Genomic DNA, 16,632 nt, shown 5'->3' with positions numbered 1-16,632 from the left:
TTCCTACCACATGTGAAAACAGAACAGATACAGTAAATATAAAATGAATTAAAAGCGACAAAAGTCCAAACAGTCTTGTTGGCTGTATAGAAAGAAAGCAATAGACAAGGGTAGAATGTTGTTGTGAAAATAGCAAATGACCTCAAAACCATAAATTTAATGATGCTTTGGAGTGGGATATTGGAAAACAACTTGTGTGATCAAAACCCACTAATTTTGGCATGATCGAAGTAGATGTTTTACTCTTCCTTGTCATTGTTTAATTCGCTCTCTGAACACCATGAGATAAATACTAACTACACGAAGGATTCCTCCCACTGCATCGGTCACTTATAGAACACCATTGACATAGGCGAGGTCAAAGGATAGGCAGTTTAGATGTGTCTCTGGTTTGCATAGTAATAACTCATTCATGCTCCTTGTAGTTTTTCGTTTCAGATAAACAAAAGGGAAAAAAAATCTAAGGCACTAAAATGACAACACTGGCCATAGCTAGACTGTTATATAACAAATTTGTGAATTCTAAAATAAAACATATTGCCTTCCGACAACAATCAGTATACCCACACAAAATATGTAAAATAACTTCAACACTAGAATAAAGTCAGATGTGATGTACACACTGTATATACAGTCCATTCCAGTTATTTGGGACACATCGGGACTAGTGCATTTTGGCCCAATTAAGCGGCTGCCCCAATTATCCGAAGTTTCACAAAAATAGTTAAAAATACAATGTACCCTTCCCCCTTTACAATTAGTTCACTGTACAATCAAATCATGTTACGAGGAACTCGCCATAGTAAAGTACCGTTCACTATACGATGTGTAGTAAGCGCCGGTCGTTCTGATCACTTTTACGAATTGAAGTTTAATTCTATTAAACAGTGATTCTAATTAGAGAAAATAGGAAGAATATTATCCACATGCTATAAAAGTAAAGATATATTAAGCACAAATTTACCCTTTATTACCTTACCAATTAAAAAATTAAATGATACGTGATAATCGGAAGAATATATGTGATAATCGGAATAATTAATATGTACTGTAATATGTACATACGAACTAGTTGACATTTCTGTTCACTGACATTTTTGGGTGGGGATTAAAATTTAAAACAGTTAAAAGATTAGCAATCAATAACAAAGAACACGGTACACACAAATTGCAAGTAACACAATATGTGCAAGTGAAAATGGAGTAACGAGTTACAAAGCTTTAAAAATAGGAATGAAGAGAAGATCTGAAAATTAATTTTTTTATATGATTGAAGATTTCATGGAAGTGTAAACACATTTCACCATAATAACCCACAGAATTCCAGCTATCGGTATTATCGCAAATTCAGTAAGATCGAGTTTACTGTCCGTTTATGATAAATTTCACTAACAGAAAAGCCCAATAAAGAGGTGACTGCTGTTTGTTTTATGGTTGTGACCTCCAGAATTTCGACTGAACCGTGTGGTACCGTCGGAGACAATCGTAGGGTAATCTCCAGTGCTGCGCTCTCCTGCCCTGATTAAATGGCATGCTGTCCCAATTAAGCAAAGTAAACCCTGGCTATTTTCTCAATTGGTTTCTGTTTTTTAAGATTTGCCCCAAATAAACGGCTACCCCGATTAACCGGCCCAAATAACCGGAATCCGCTGTATATATTTGGCACTGGTTTTGCTGAATATATCACGACTATCTTTTATTTGATACTATTTCTATAAGTGTTGCACAGTCAAAACAGTACTCAGATGACCAGTCGCTGAGCTGATAAGAATGTGTTGCATTTAATTTTAAAAAAAATTCCCATTTATTAATGAAATTTGTTGATTGTCTTGAGAAATGAATGTCTTCCAAATTTAACGGTCCCCTTTCGAGATTGGGCCCAAATGCAGCTGCATTGGAATAGTTATGCCACTGAACAAAATCAATGGTTTTTCTGGAGATTGTCTTTCAGTTAGCTCTTCGTACACTGAAATCCCCTTGAGAAAATAAAACAAAACACCTCCTGTGTTCCTTAACCAAAAATTGAATTATTGGTTAAGGGAGGGCATATTCCCCCTCTGTCCCCCCATGAATATGTTCCTGGTCTCATTATACATGTCATGTTACATGTGACCTCCTGGTGCATGGTGTGATTGTGTTCTGGTATCGAGGGTGGCTCCTAGGCAAAAGCCCATCTCCACCTAGTTCATCATTGATGGTCTAGAACCTCCATGAAACTGGCCAGAAAAATTTTTCCGGCAGACCACTTTGCCACCAGGGAGCAGCCAATACAAGGGCAGCCGCATCCTGGTGCCTACTAAATATATATAAAAACTTAGCATTTGCCAGAGCTGCAAAAATCTTGGCCAACACGGTAATAACCTCCAAAAATATACTTCCATATTCAGGTACTGTTTACAGAGAAACCAATTTGCAGTATATAATACTAAACAGGCAACAAAGAATGGCTTGGTTATGTAATCAAAGCCTCTCCCCCTTGTACACACATATAGTGTCAATAAGAGTGATGTCATGTTGTCACCTATGCCTGCAGGTTTTGATTGCTATAAAAAGGATACTATATATGCTTATACCACATTATGATTTACTGATAATAAAATGTAGCAATGTAAACTTTTTAAGAAAGAGTTGAAATAATTCAGATTTTACTGTAATGCACAACTACACAAAATGCAATAGAAGACTTAAAAAGGGGATCAGCTTCTATGGCAAATATATTATTAGACATGAATTTTCACAGCAAAGAGGAAAAAGTCAACTTGTATATTGAGTCAACTTATGCCAGAATATACAGTATCACTAGAACACTAATATAAATTTTCATGAAACTCTGAATTATGTGCAAAGAGATAGATATGGGGAAGACAATAGGCACTCTGTGCATATGGAAATCTGCCTACCTGTTGTTTTTTTGTTTCATAATTCCATAAAAAATCTTTTGAAAGAATCGTCATTTACTTCTGAATTCTTCTGATCTTCTCATTTTTAAATTATCTTTTGGTTTTAGTATAAGGCTTGTGTGCAGACTTTAGAAGGGCATGCCCAAAATATTTCAGGTGTCAGCTTCCATCCAGAGCTTCCTATTATTATGACTGGATCAGAGGATGGTAAGTTAATTATTTCTTTTACTGAGGTTTATTTATTTTTTTATAATTTCAAAAATGGGTAAAAGAAAATATAAACTAATTAATGTGGTTTTTTAGATTCATGATAATTGAATATCAGCTGCATATTTCATTATTGTATTTGCAACAAATCTAATATTCTTTCTTGTCTTAAATAATTTTTGCTGAAAAATTAACGTGGCTTTCATTTGTCACTGTCCCTTTGTTTGCTGATATAATTTTGAATCAAAAAAAGTTGTTAGCTTTCCACTTGTGTATAATTAATGTATGTTTATTACACACTAATGGCAAAAAATTATGAAATAACTAAATATAAAATAGCTATTTCATATAGTTGATATTTGTGATATTTTTCCCCCTGCATAGAAAATGCTGTGGTCTTGTGTCTCGTTGTAGAATGAGCTCCATGTTTTTAGCGAGCTTGCTTTTCATCAACAAGTAAATGTATACTTAATATGTATTACAGAAAGGGAGTACCATAGGATTGTAGGGACATTTCAGCACAGTAGTTTAAATAAAATCAAAATTATATGCTTTATCTCCATGTCATGGATAAACTTTTTGCTCTCTGAGGACTGAGCACCACGCACTTGGCACTAAAGCTTGGGCTTAAGTTCAACTTAGAGATAAATGCTATTTCGATCAAGGAGCAGAAAGACCCTTCTTGAGTGAAACCATACAAATTTTGATTTTATTTCAACAATTGTATTGAAATACTTCTGCAATCGTATAGTGTTGCACTTCATTAGGGCAAACATGACTCATTTCAGGGGGTTAAAGGAGCCCACACAGTAGTTATGTTTTTAAATGGAACTTCCATCCACTGCTTGGCTGTTTGCTTAAGACAAAATACATTATTTGCAGTTTGGCAAATAATGTATGCGGTCTCAGTTCCGATCTTAATGTTTGTTTCTGAGGCCTTAGTGTTTGTGTCTGTAATTGGCCAAGTCCTGTTTTTACTGACAGATTCTCATCTGTTGGTTGCCTCAACCATTACCCATCTCATTTGCCCTGATTATTCACTCTGGTTCCTTTCATTAGAATCTGTTCATTCTGATATTCCTTTTCAGAGACTTCCTAATCTAGAATCTCCTCATTTTGCTCTCCTCTGGCTTAAATTCTATACTCCATTCTGTGAAATTATTTGTCTCCATCATTGTCTTAGCTCTACAGATCACTCATTTTTTGGTTTTCTTTGAAACTTAACCAATTTTCTAATTTTCCTGACATTTAATGTTCAATTCAAGCAGGAATCAATTTTCTAGTTGAGGACCCAGGGTGGAGTTCCTCAGGCCTTTGTTGTTACTAATAGCCTTGCACAGCTTCTTCATTTACTTACTAGGATACTTAAGCAATCCTAACTGCATACTTAAGGCCCTTGATTTCTTCCTCACCAGTAACCCTTGAAAGTACAGTGTCAATGTTAGCTGTCTTCTAGGTGCTCATATTACAGCTTAATGATCTTTTCTCCAATGGAGCCCTTATCCCATAGCCATTCTCAGTGGTGCCTCCGTAGCCGGGTGGGCAGGAGCAACAGTGCGTAACACACGCTTCTTGATTAGACTGGGGTTCGAGCCCGTGACCACCAAATACGGAGGATGCTGAAAGGTCAGGGAATGACCACTGCATATCCCCGGAGCAATATGGCCTTAGTTGCTAATGCTCCTAAAAACCAAAACAACAACCATTCTCAGTTTCATGCTTATCATGGCAAGGGTATGAAATGATCTGCATCATTTATATTCCTCTTCTTTGTTTGATTTTAGCATTAGCATTAGTAGAGGCATATCATGCAAGAAAGCAAGCTTATGCAGCATCAGCCAGATAAAAAAAAAAAAAAAAACTTCCACTTCACCCCTCCATTCGTTCGAAATACCTGTCCAACTGAACCTTAAATTTATTTAGGCTATCAACTTCCACAACAAGGGATGGAAGTCTGTTCCACCAACCAACTACCTGCTGGCTATTTCCGGACATTTATCCTACATCTGTCTTTCCTCAATTTGAATTTATGCCCTCTCAGGTGATTATTCTGAGCAAGAGGCAGAATCCCAGCATTGAGCATGCTCAAACCATTCAAGGCTTTATACACCTCTATCAGATCACCTCGCCGATGCCTAGTCTCCAGACTGTAATTTGCAAAACTTAAGCCTTTCTTCGTAAGAGCAACCCTTTGTTCCATTCACGAACCTTGTTGCCCTTCTCTGTACTCATTCCAGCAGCTCTACATCCTTCTTGAAATGAGGCCTCCAGACCTACAGTACTCAAGGTGTGGCCTGACCATTGCCTTATACAAGGGAATAATCACCTCCTTATCCCTGCTAGAAAAATTCCTGTATATCATTGATAAGACACCATGAGCTACTCTTGCTGCCCGTCTGCACTGATCAGAGAACTTCATATCTGCCTGCATAATTACCCTCAGGTCCTTTTCATTGTCTACCACTGTCAGTGTAGTACCACAGAGTTGATACGTTGCTCTGGGGTTGCTGTTTCCCATATGTAGTACTTTACATTTGTCAATGTTAAACTTCATTTGCCACCTCTCAGCCCATCTGCTCAACCTTTCTAGATCCTGTTGCAGCAGCATAACATCAGTAGTGTCCTTAACAACTCTGCCAACTTTTGTATTGTCTGCAAACTTGGACATTAAGCTTGATATACCATCATCAATATTATTTATAAATACGGAAAACAATAATGGACCCAACGCTGAACCCTGAGGGACTCCACTAATAACATTAGTCCACGATGAGCAGTGTCCATTGATTACCACTCTGTCTTCTCCCCCTCAACCACCCCTTTATCCATAGCAGCAATTGGCCTCTAATGCCACACAGCTCCAATTTGTGCAGCAGTCTTCCATGTGCAACAGTATCAAAAGCCTTTCTAAGATCCAAGTATATAATATCAAAGTTATTCCCTGCATCCAGTTCTTTTGTGACTGCATCATAGTATCCAATCAAATTGGTCAGGCAAGACTTCCCTTTAACAAAACCATGCTGCGTCCGAGCTATAACTGAAGTCTTGTCTAGAAGATCCTGCAGTGCTTCTTTAACCAGTGCCTCCATTAATTTTCCTGGAACAGAAGTTAAACTCACAGGTCTATAATTACTTGTGTCAGCCTTTAATCCTCCTTTGTGAATTGGGGTCACATTTGCACATCTCCTGTCTATGGGTACCTCCCGTGAGTCCAAGGAAGCTCTCATAATTATGGCTAAGGGTTTGCTTACTTCCTTTGCTGCCTCCTTTAATATAACTTTAATATAACTGCTGCCTCCTATAATTTTGTTGTATTATTTGTTCCTAATATTTATTCAGATAGTGTCAGTGAAATTATTTGTGTAGAAATTATTCTTCTTTATTATTTCTGCAAATTGTTTTCCTGACATATTAAAAAAGAATGCCACAAAACAGTAGAGCTCCAAGCTTAAATTGTTGCCACATTTATAACCAAATTAAAGTATCATTTAGCAATGCTTGATTCATTTTATCGACTTAATTTTAATAGTCCCTTTTAAAATGGGTCTGAAATGGTCTTGAAAGAAAGAAGTAACATGAATGTTAAAACATCAAATGTAACTGAGACTTGGAAGGAAAAAACTGTTACCTGTATAAAATTACCTTGGGTGAGAGTGCCAGTGAAGGATATAACAACCAAGGAAATGTCTGAAGATTTAGAAACTGCGATGGCCATCTTTTCTCAGAAAGATAGACATAATGCAGCAGCAGAGTTAACTAGGGTATATGAAAGCATGTGAAGTTATCAGCTATTGTACAAACAGAAGAATACATAGATATCAGTTCACATAATTTAATTAACTTCAGCCACTTATAGCAACAACAGGCAAGCTTCATTATCTGTGACTGATAAAGGAGTGCATGATTGTATCATCTCTGATTTATTTTAAACTTTTTGAATATAAATTATTCCTTTAAATGGAACAAAATGGCCAAGTAGTGCAACTTTTCTTTGCTCCTTATCGATACTTATAGTTCACCTCTTCATATCAGTCCTTGCAATTTAGAGATTAAAGTGAAAGTTTAGTAGTCCAGGGACTATATATATATTTTTTCTCATTTTTTGCATTTTTATATTACCAGTTTTTTCCTCTTTCTTTTATGCTAGGTCAGAACTATTTTGCCATGAAAAACAAGAATTATGAACAATATATTGTTTTACTCAACCAGCAACTACAAATATGACCTTTGAATGAGGAAGCTTTCATTTTAACCATCAAGCCACATGGTATTGATAATAGTAGGAGAACTGAAGCAGTGATAAGGGAGGAAGACTTGCAGGGATAAGCAGGAAGGCTTGCTTGCCTGCCCACTTTGCTTCATTTAAGGAATAATTTATCCTAAAATTTAAATCGGAGATGATACAAACACTCGTAAGATTTAAAAAAAAAAAAAAAAAGTTTCTATTTTGTAATTTGTTTCTTTCATTGTTGCGAGCCTATTTGGGTTCAGTCTTCTCTTATTATGCTATTATATAATTTTTCCTTGTCATTATCATGTTTGTGAAAAATGTCTATTCTTTCACTGTTACTGTATTATGAGCTAATAACTGCTCATTTAGAATCTGTTACTTAGTTTCTTGTAAAGGAATGCATCTATCTTTATAACATAGGAGTGTATCAAAAATCACAATTCACTTTAACATTTTGTTTAACAATTCAGTTTCGAAGAAGTTAACTCCCATTAAGGATTTGACTAATGCTTTAGTTACATTAGTCAAATCAAGAGGAATTTAAAAGATTTTCTTTAAAACTATTTAAAAATAGTTTTAAAGAATATTTTGAAGAAGGTTTGCTATCATAACTTTGTCGTTAAGCAAGATTTATATCCATCCTTACATTAGTAAACCAGGAGGCATTTAAAAGTGAGATGGTTCTATAGTCCTTTGGAGATACCACTCTGTGAACAAATCATTGATTAATATTATTGTTATTTCATGAAGTTTACACTTAGTAAAGTGTATATGATTGTAATTGCCAACCAAGGTATTCTTGGCTGGTATTGTTTTACCAATTCAGGAGTGAGTTACTGCTGTTAAGCCAGTTTCTGTAGATTGACTCCCCCCACCCCAACAGAATTTCAAATATTTAAAAATGAAACTAACTAGAAGTATTTTTAAATATTAAGTTGTTCTTATTTTGACTTGATAATCCAATGCTAGAGTGAAATTATCAACTGGTTTGAAGTGTTATTTCCCTATTTGAAATAAGGAATCACTATTTCCCTTTGAAAGGTCTGTATTTTTCTCCATTATTCATTATATTTTGTCATAACCTGTTATCACTGTTTTGTTGCACTAATATTATCTACATTTATTTATTTATTTCAATTCAAGTATCACACAACAGTTGACCCATTTACTGTATATAGCCAAGGAAAAGAATTGCAGTCCTTACAAAATGCATGCAAGTAATTACACTATTTGCATTGAAATGTTTACCACCATACACAATGAGATATTTGCAAAACTAGATTTAAAACTTAATTTAAAAAACTTAAACTATATAGGGGGAAAAAAGCTTGACACAGATGGATTCCACACAAGTGGCAGTCAATCAGAAACTGCAGAGTCAGCAGCTGCATAACATCGAAAATGAAAGCTACTGGTTCAAGGTTGTCTGGTCTGCTGGATGTCTGTGAATAGCCTGTAAGAATTTATGAAGTTTTCAGTCAAATCCAGCCTCAGTTCATTGGCAAGGGAAGTTGTATGGAGAAGAAAGCTGTTCTGATGTATGTCAGGTTGAGACCTGGGAATGTGAAAAGTATGCTGTTTTCATATGTTTACAGCAGGAATGTGGAAAGAAAGATGTTGAAGGAGGTCTAGTCCCAGAATCAGTCCTGTGAAAATCTGATATAGCAGTTTGTGATCAAGAAAAGCTGTACAAGTTTCAAATGACTCCAAACTAAAATGGTAACAAAACTGCTTGTAGAAGACACTCTGGTAAAACATGGGTCCTCTTTTAGTAAAGCAGTTGAAGTTTCTTTGCACTTGTTCCAGCTAGTGAATCGGGTAGCAGGTGTTTGGATTCCAGACAGGAGATTCAAATTCAAGGATAGAAAAAGTAGAAAACATAAACTAAAGATTGTCTAATGTTTGTCTTTTATTAAATCTGATCTGTTCCCTTGCTTGGAAAACTAAATTATATTTCTAATATGGTTATCAAATTTGCAGTTGTTCACAAACAAAATCCCCAAGATAACTAACCTCAGCAACAATGGCAATATCAGCATTATCTACACTATATTTGGAGAAAAAGCAGCCTTTCTTCTTAAGGCCAGCAAATAAGAGAGCGAGACAGACATGCATTGACAGTGAGACCCATTGTGAATTTCCCAATGCATAACAGAAGTAACTGCTTGCTAAAGTCTATTGGCATCACTGATATCATTCATGGTTCTGAAAATTTTGACAAAGGCGCTGCTGAGATGTTTAAGAGGAGAGGACCGAGGGAAAAACCTTGTGGGACACCTCACAGAGGAGAGAATGAACCCTGAATGATGACATAATTTTTATGGTTATGTGTAACTTATGTATAAATTTGTGTAATTTTATTTGATTTCATCAATTTCTAGATCTGAATTCCAGAGAATTTCTCCAATTTTTGGCTCTTATAAAATAAGATTAACAAGTGTATCCTCCTACTCAGATTTTCAAAGCTATTTTGTGCTGCCTCTGTTTTTAACTCTTAATTGAAAACACACACAGATAACAGATGGCAGCACATGTTTGAATCGTTTGTATCAGTAAAAAACATGGGTAATTTAATTAAACTCATCAAAGTAGTTATCATAAAGGTTGTTTTTATAGAAATTTTATATAAAACTCAAAAATCCTGAACTTTTGAATATTTTTGCTTCCTGCTGATGCCTAATTTATGCATTATGGTTCCATTAATAATTTCCAAAAACTAATTTCTTTCTATTTTATACGTTTCATAGACTGTTATTCATTGTTATATGTATGTGTAATGTATAAAATCATTGATTTTCGAAGACTTTCAGTACTAATTAAGGCATTCAATTTTTGAAATCGTATTGAACCATTTCTAACTCATATTAAAAAAAAGAATTCAACAATCACAACACCATACCCAGAGGCAGCATTCAAACCTGCAACATTTATTTTTTAGGCAAGAATGTTACCCACTGGACCAATCCAGCAGCACAAGTTAACATTTTAACTTAATGCTGACAACTGTCATTCTGCAGAGATGTAGGGATCAGAGCTACTGTAATATCTGATAAAAATAAAGTATCCCAGAATACTTAAGCTGTCTGCATTAAAAAAAAAAAAAATCTGAAACATACTATATCCGGAGGATATGGAATTTATGAGCTTCTAACTGTATAAGTGTTTGAATTCTGTATCAATCACAGTTATAACTACTACCATGTAATATATTATATAATATACAGCAGGCTCTCGTTATAACACTGTTTACTCTAATGCTATCACAACTCACTATAATGCTCTTTTACTACCGTACAGATTACATTTTTGGCATGTTTAACAAAATCGTTTCATGTAATGTGGTCAATAGCTTGAAAATGAATAGCAAAACAGCATTAAAAAGTTTCCCCATGTCAAATTGTGAAATTTTCCCACGCTCAGTGAAATTTTCTTCCACGCTAATTTAATTGCAGTACGGTGACTTGTTACGTAATTCTGAGATTAACATTTTAAAAAATGATCAAGTATATTGCTTGTAATATTTGCATTATATGCATTTTTCTGAAGTCTAGTCATCACTCAGTACAGTGTTAAGTAATGAACCGTTTACTCGAACATTGTATAATAATTAATGCAATGCAGTTACATATTCGAAGATGAATAATGGCAGATAAGAATTAAAAAGCAACAACGTGTGGACGTGGTATAAAGCCTACTAAGGTAAGAAAAATACTGAATTTGAAAATTAAATTATACATTTTGAAGCAAATTGATTCTGTTCAATGACAAGTGGATGTGTGCAATCATTTAGGATTTCACACATCCACTTGCAGATTCAACTGTAAGAACAATTATAAAAAAAAAATGTATTTTAGCAGCGGGAAAGACAGTTGTTCCACTGCAAGCAACTAAATTGGTTATGACTAGGCTGGCTGTTATAATTGAAAGGAGAGACGTCTAAATAATTTTATTGAAGATAATATTCAACGCACAATTCTGTTAAGTTAAATATTATTAAATAAAAAGCGATTAGCCTATATGATGATCTGAAGAAAGCTCGCCTAAAAGAAAAAATGTGGACCCATTTGAAGCTAGTAAGGGCTAGGAGCTTAGAGGGGAACAGGTATCCTGTGTGTTATCAGACACTCAGCCTAAAACACTGATGGATCCAATATCTCTCTATTACAGAAGATTTAGGAGAAGTCCGGTTGGCCTGCCTCCCTAAAATCCACTCATTCACACTTTTTTGATGGTAAGCCCTGTTACGTCACTTAGGTGGCAACAAACGTGTAGAGTGGTTCTCTTCAAGATGCCTGTTCAGCGTGAAGAGGAAAAGACCAAACCCTCCAGCATATGACAGCACAACGAAACAAATGGCCCTCAGTCCCCAGCAGCTTTCACTCTCCCTCTTACGGCAGCAAGAGGATCAGAGTGGAAGCAGAGGGTGCTAAGAATCTCTAGGTACGACCAGGCTGCCATGCACGGAAACTGAACCTGGCCTGTTATAACGTAAGATCACTCATCGGTGAAGATAGGATATTAGAGCTGGAAAAGGAATTAGAAAATGTTAATTGGAATATCATTGGTTTGGCTGAAACAAGAAGAAGAAATGAATCACTTATAAGTTTATCAAGTGGAAATCTGCTGTACACCAATGGAAACAGTGAAAGGAGTGAAGGTGGAGTTGGGTTTCTGGTCCATAAAGATTTTAAAAACAACATTTTGGAATTCAAAAGTACATCACCAAGGGTGTCAAGACTAATACTTAAGATTTCTAAGAGGTACAAGCTAAAGATTATAATGATTTATGCACCAACATCGAGCCATGATGATGAAGAGGTTGAAGAAATGTACACCGAAATTGAGAGTCTTCTAGATGAGCAGAAAACCCACTACACTATTATTATGGGAGACTTCAATGCTAAGGTTGGAAAAAGGCAAAACAGCGCAAAAAGGGGAACTATAGAAAATTTTGGAATTGGTGAAAGAAATGAAAGAGGTGAAAGACTTGTGGAATTTGCAGAATCTCAAGGACTGTCAGTAATGAACACTTTTTTCAAGAAAAGGGTGAACAGAAAGTGGACATGGAAAAGTCCGAATGGATTAACTACTAATGAAATCGACTTCATCCTCACTAACAGAAGATATATTGTGAATGATGTTACCGTCCTGAATAAAGTAAATGTTGGAAGTGATCACAGAATGGTAAGATGTACACTTGATATAGATGTAGGAAAGGAAAGAAAAAAACTGACTCGAGTAAATAATACAAAGGTCTTTGAGATAACAGAAGAGGAGAAAAAGCAGTATGTACTGGAACTTAAGAACAAGTTTGAGCTTCTGCAGATTGCTCAGGACCAAGATATCGACGAGGAATATTACAACTTTTTGAAAGTGATAAAGCCCAAGAAACCTATAGGGAAAAAGAAATCCAAAGAAGAAAAAATTAGTCAAGAAACATCTGTCATGATGAACCGAAGACGACAAATGAAAAGCAAGAAAAACAGACAGGGAGAAAATTGAGTATACTGAGTTATGCAAAGCCATTAGAAAGAGACTCAGAGAGGACATAAGAAGATTTAACACAAGAAAAGTAGAACAAGCATTAAGGGAAAACAAAGGATTTAAATCAGCAGCCATGAGCAGTAATACAGAAAGACAAATGATACTGAAACCGAAGAATAGCGATTGTGTACTTATAAACAGCAGAGAAGGCATAATTCAAATAGCAGAAGACTACTATAGAGAATTATACATGGAGCAGTGGAATTATGCCAGCAGTGGGGAAGATGGATTGCAAAGTAGCAACACATAAGACATACCCGATATTCTTCCTGATGAGGTAGAACATGCATTGAAGGAAATGAAGAATCAGAAAGCCCCGGGGGGAAGATGAAGTTACTGTAGAGTTGTTAAAATTGGGAGGAAGAGACATAACACAAAAACTGGCAAGGCTCTTCACAAAGTGCATTAGAAAAGGTGTGTGACGCCTAAGCAGTGGAATAATGCAATCATAGTTTTGCTGCATAAGAAAGGAGATAAATCAGAAATTGGAAATTATAGACCAATTAGTTTGTTATCCCACATCTACAAGTTGTTCACAAGGGTCATTACTAACAGATTAGAAAGAATACTTGATGAGAATCAACCGAAAGAGCAAGCTGGCTTTAGGACAGGATTCTCAACTATGGATCACCTTTACGTAATATCACAGCTAATAGAGAAAGCAAATGAATATAAAACACCATTATGCCTGGCATTTGTGGATTATGAAAAGGCTTTTGACTCCATACGGCATAAGGCAATGTTTCGGGCAATGGAAAGACAAGGCATTGATACCCCATATATTATGATTTTGAAGAAAATATATGAGAGTGCTACCTCCTTTATTAGACTAGACAAAGACAGTAGGAAATTTAAAATTGAGAAAGGAGTTCGACAAGGAGACACAATATCTCCGAAGCTGTTTACTACTGCCCTTGAGGAAGCTTTCAGAAGATTAGACTGGTCGCAGAAAGGAGTCAATGTGAACGGAGAGTACCTAAACCATTTATGATTTGCAGATGACATTGTGGTTGTAAGCCACGATCCCAAAGAATTAGAGGAAAATCTTAATCAGTTATGCACAGCTAGTAATGATGAACAAGTATGCCACAGAAAGGGAAATAATGATTGAAGGAGCAGTAATTGAAAAGGTGGAGTCATATACTTATCTGGGACAAGTTATTAGCTGTAATAATGATAAATGGCTGGAAGTCAAGAGAAGAATGAATTTTGGATGGATAGCATTCAGGAAATATAGTCACATACTGAAGAGCAATATCCCAGTTTGTCTGAAACATAAAATAATGAACCAATGTATACTCCCCACCATGACTTATGGAAGTGAAACTTGGGCACTCACCAAAAGAATGGAAGAGAAGCTGAGAACTACATAGCGAAGAATGGAACGAATCATATTGGGAATCAGACTGTTAGATAAGAAGAGAAACACATGGATTAGGCAACAAACTCAAGTAAAGGACATTCTTATCAAAACTAAAGAACTAAAATGGTCTTGGGCAGGACACATAGCTCGAAGACATGATGACAGATGGACTAAGAAAATAACAGAATGGTATCCAAGAGGAGCTAGAAGAAAACCTGGAAGACAAAGGCGGAGATGGATAGATGAAATTTACGAGTTTGTGGGTAGTAAATGGATGGCCAGTGCTCAAAATAGAAGGAACTGGAAAGTTGCTGGAGAGGCCTTCATCCTGCAGTGGATTGAAAATGGCTGATGATGATGATGAAGGGCTGGTTCAATAAACTTAAAATTCAGGGAGAAGCCATAAGTGCAGATCAAGAAGGAGCCGAAACTTTCAAAAAAGAAAAAAGAACTTAAAATTATTGAAAAGAGGTGTTATATTTCTCAACAAGTTTTTAACGTAGGTGAAGTGGGACTTTTTTGGAAACAAATGCCTAAAAGAAGTTTCATAACAAAAGAAGAAAAAAAACATGTCAGGCTTCAAAGCAGTGAAGGATCGGTTGACTTTATTGTTGAGTAGTAGTGCTGCGGGAGATTTTAAAGTAAAAACCCCTTTTAGTTTACTAGGAGGAGGGCCAAAGTATTACCCAAAATCAACCATCAAAGGTATGAAAACTCAACAGCCCAGGGCCTTTCGATTAATAGATTCATGATTTTAATTGGTATTTTAAGTTTAATTTTGATACGTAATGTAGTTTACTTACCACATAATTATATATGTATGTAACGGAGAATATTTTATATGTACAGATTTTTAATATTAAATATTTTGACCGACATTTAGCATCTTTTCACTATCATTTATGAGTTGCATTGGTTATAGACCACGACTCAAAAATGTTACATTACAGGAATACGCCGCTCACTTAGCACTGATTCACTTAGAGCTCTGTATTTCCGGAACGAATTATCAGCATTAAGCAGGGTTCACCTGTATTACATACATATAAAAAATTTATGTAATTAAAATGCAGCAGTTGCTACATTCTAATAACATAAAATTGAATATTCTACTCAGATAAGACTTTTACTGGGGCACCACAGAACTGCAAGTTTTAATAAATTTTATTAAATTTTTAGATACAAAAAAAAAAATTCTTAAAATTTAACTAGATACTCTATTATTAAAAATTTAACCTTTTTGGGTGCAAATTATGGTTAGCAATTGGATTGGCTTATTTTACTGAGACAAGTGTAACTTATTTGTTCAGCTGTTGCTTTAGTAAGTTGAATTGCATTTAAATGACATTCAAATAAGGCAGTGCCACTATCATTAAAATTAAATATAAGATTTAAATAGTCTTCCAGATTCCACATGTCAATTTAATATCATTTAGATTTTCTTTTCCCCTATTATTTAAAGATGTGATTTAATTGTCTTTTACAGGTACAGTACGCATTTGGCATGCTAACACTTATCGTCTTGAAAGCACACTTAACTATGGTTTAGAAAGGGTATGGACTATTGCTTGCCTGAGGGGTTCGAACAGTGTAGCACTAGGTTATGATGAAGGTAGCATTATTATAAAGGTATATTGAAATTTTTTACATATCAACAAAGGAAAAATGATTAAATGACATTATATTGTAGTGATTTCAATAAATATCTTATTTTTCTTTCTGTTTCAGTTGTTTAAATGAAGTCGATCTTCCTCTTGTAATTGGATTTTTCCGCCCTTCCTTATATATGAAACCCCAAACACGAGAGGTATTAGAACCTATAGTATTAGTGCCATGCATGGGTTGAAGGAAAGTTGAGAAGATGAAAGAAAATAATTGTTGACATTAGACTTGAACTTCTGTAGATTGTAATTTTCAGGAAACGCATATGGAGGAAGGTCCTTTCAAAAAACGAAAGTTAAACGAATAAATGAGGAAGAAGAAAAGTTGGTTCTGCAAGTTTGAAGTGGACAGTTTGGGGGGGGGGGGGGGAGAGAGTATTATAGAAGCCAACTCAGACGAACAGTTTCCATTGAAGTATCTATAAAAAAAACAGCATACAGCAGAGACAGAGTGGAGAGATTGTTAAAAATGAGTCATTAATTAAGCTAACTGCCCTCTTTTGAATCACGTCTAGAAGCCTTAAGAGGTTTTGGGGGTACCGCCCCAGATGTGAGAACAATATTCCATGGTAGGGCAACTTGAGATTTGCACAGAGTGAGTAGCTGTTTGGAAGAAAGTAATGCCAAGAGCAAAAGAGAAAACCCAGTTTTTTTTGCTTTTTTTCTTTGATACAGAGGAAGCAGTGTTTGTGATGTACTTATGCCAAGAGAGATTAGAAGTCAGGG

The 16,632-nt window shown here is 35.5% G+C and overlaps 1 protein-coding gene across 1 annotated transcript in view; it reads left to right on the top strand.

The window, feature by feature from the left end:
* Positions 1-16,632, top strand: part of beta'COP (coatomer subunit beta') — a 229,136-nt gene that overhangs the window by 109,537 nt on the left and 102,967 nt on the right. Inside the window, exons 7-8 of the mRNA XM_090389611.1 lie at positions 3,008-3,107; positions 15,732-15,874. Coding sequence (XP_090245737.1) covers positions 3,008-3,107; positions 15,732-15,874 — 243 coding nt within the window. The remainder of the gene's footprint in view (positions 1-3,007; positions 3,108-15,731; positions 15,875-16,632) is intronic.

Source organism: Mastigoproctus giganteus, chromosome 2 (assembly GCF_048544385.1).
Source record: "Mastigoproctus giganteus isolate SK-2022 chromosome 2, ASM4854438v1, whole genome shotgun sequence".
Lineage (NCBI taxonomy): Eukaryota > Metazoa > Arthropoda > Arachnida > Uropygi > Thelyphonidae > Mastigoproctus > Mastigoproctus giganteus.
The sequence above is the reverse complement of the archived record's forward strand: the minus strand, read 5'-3'. Positions and strand labels throughout refer to the sequence as shown.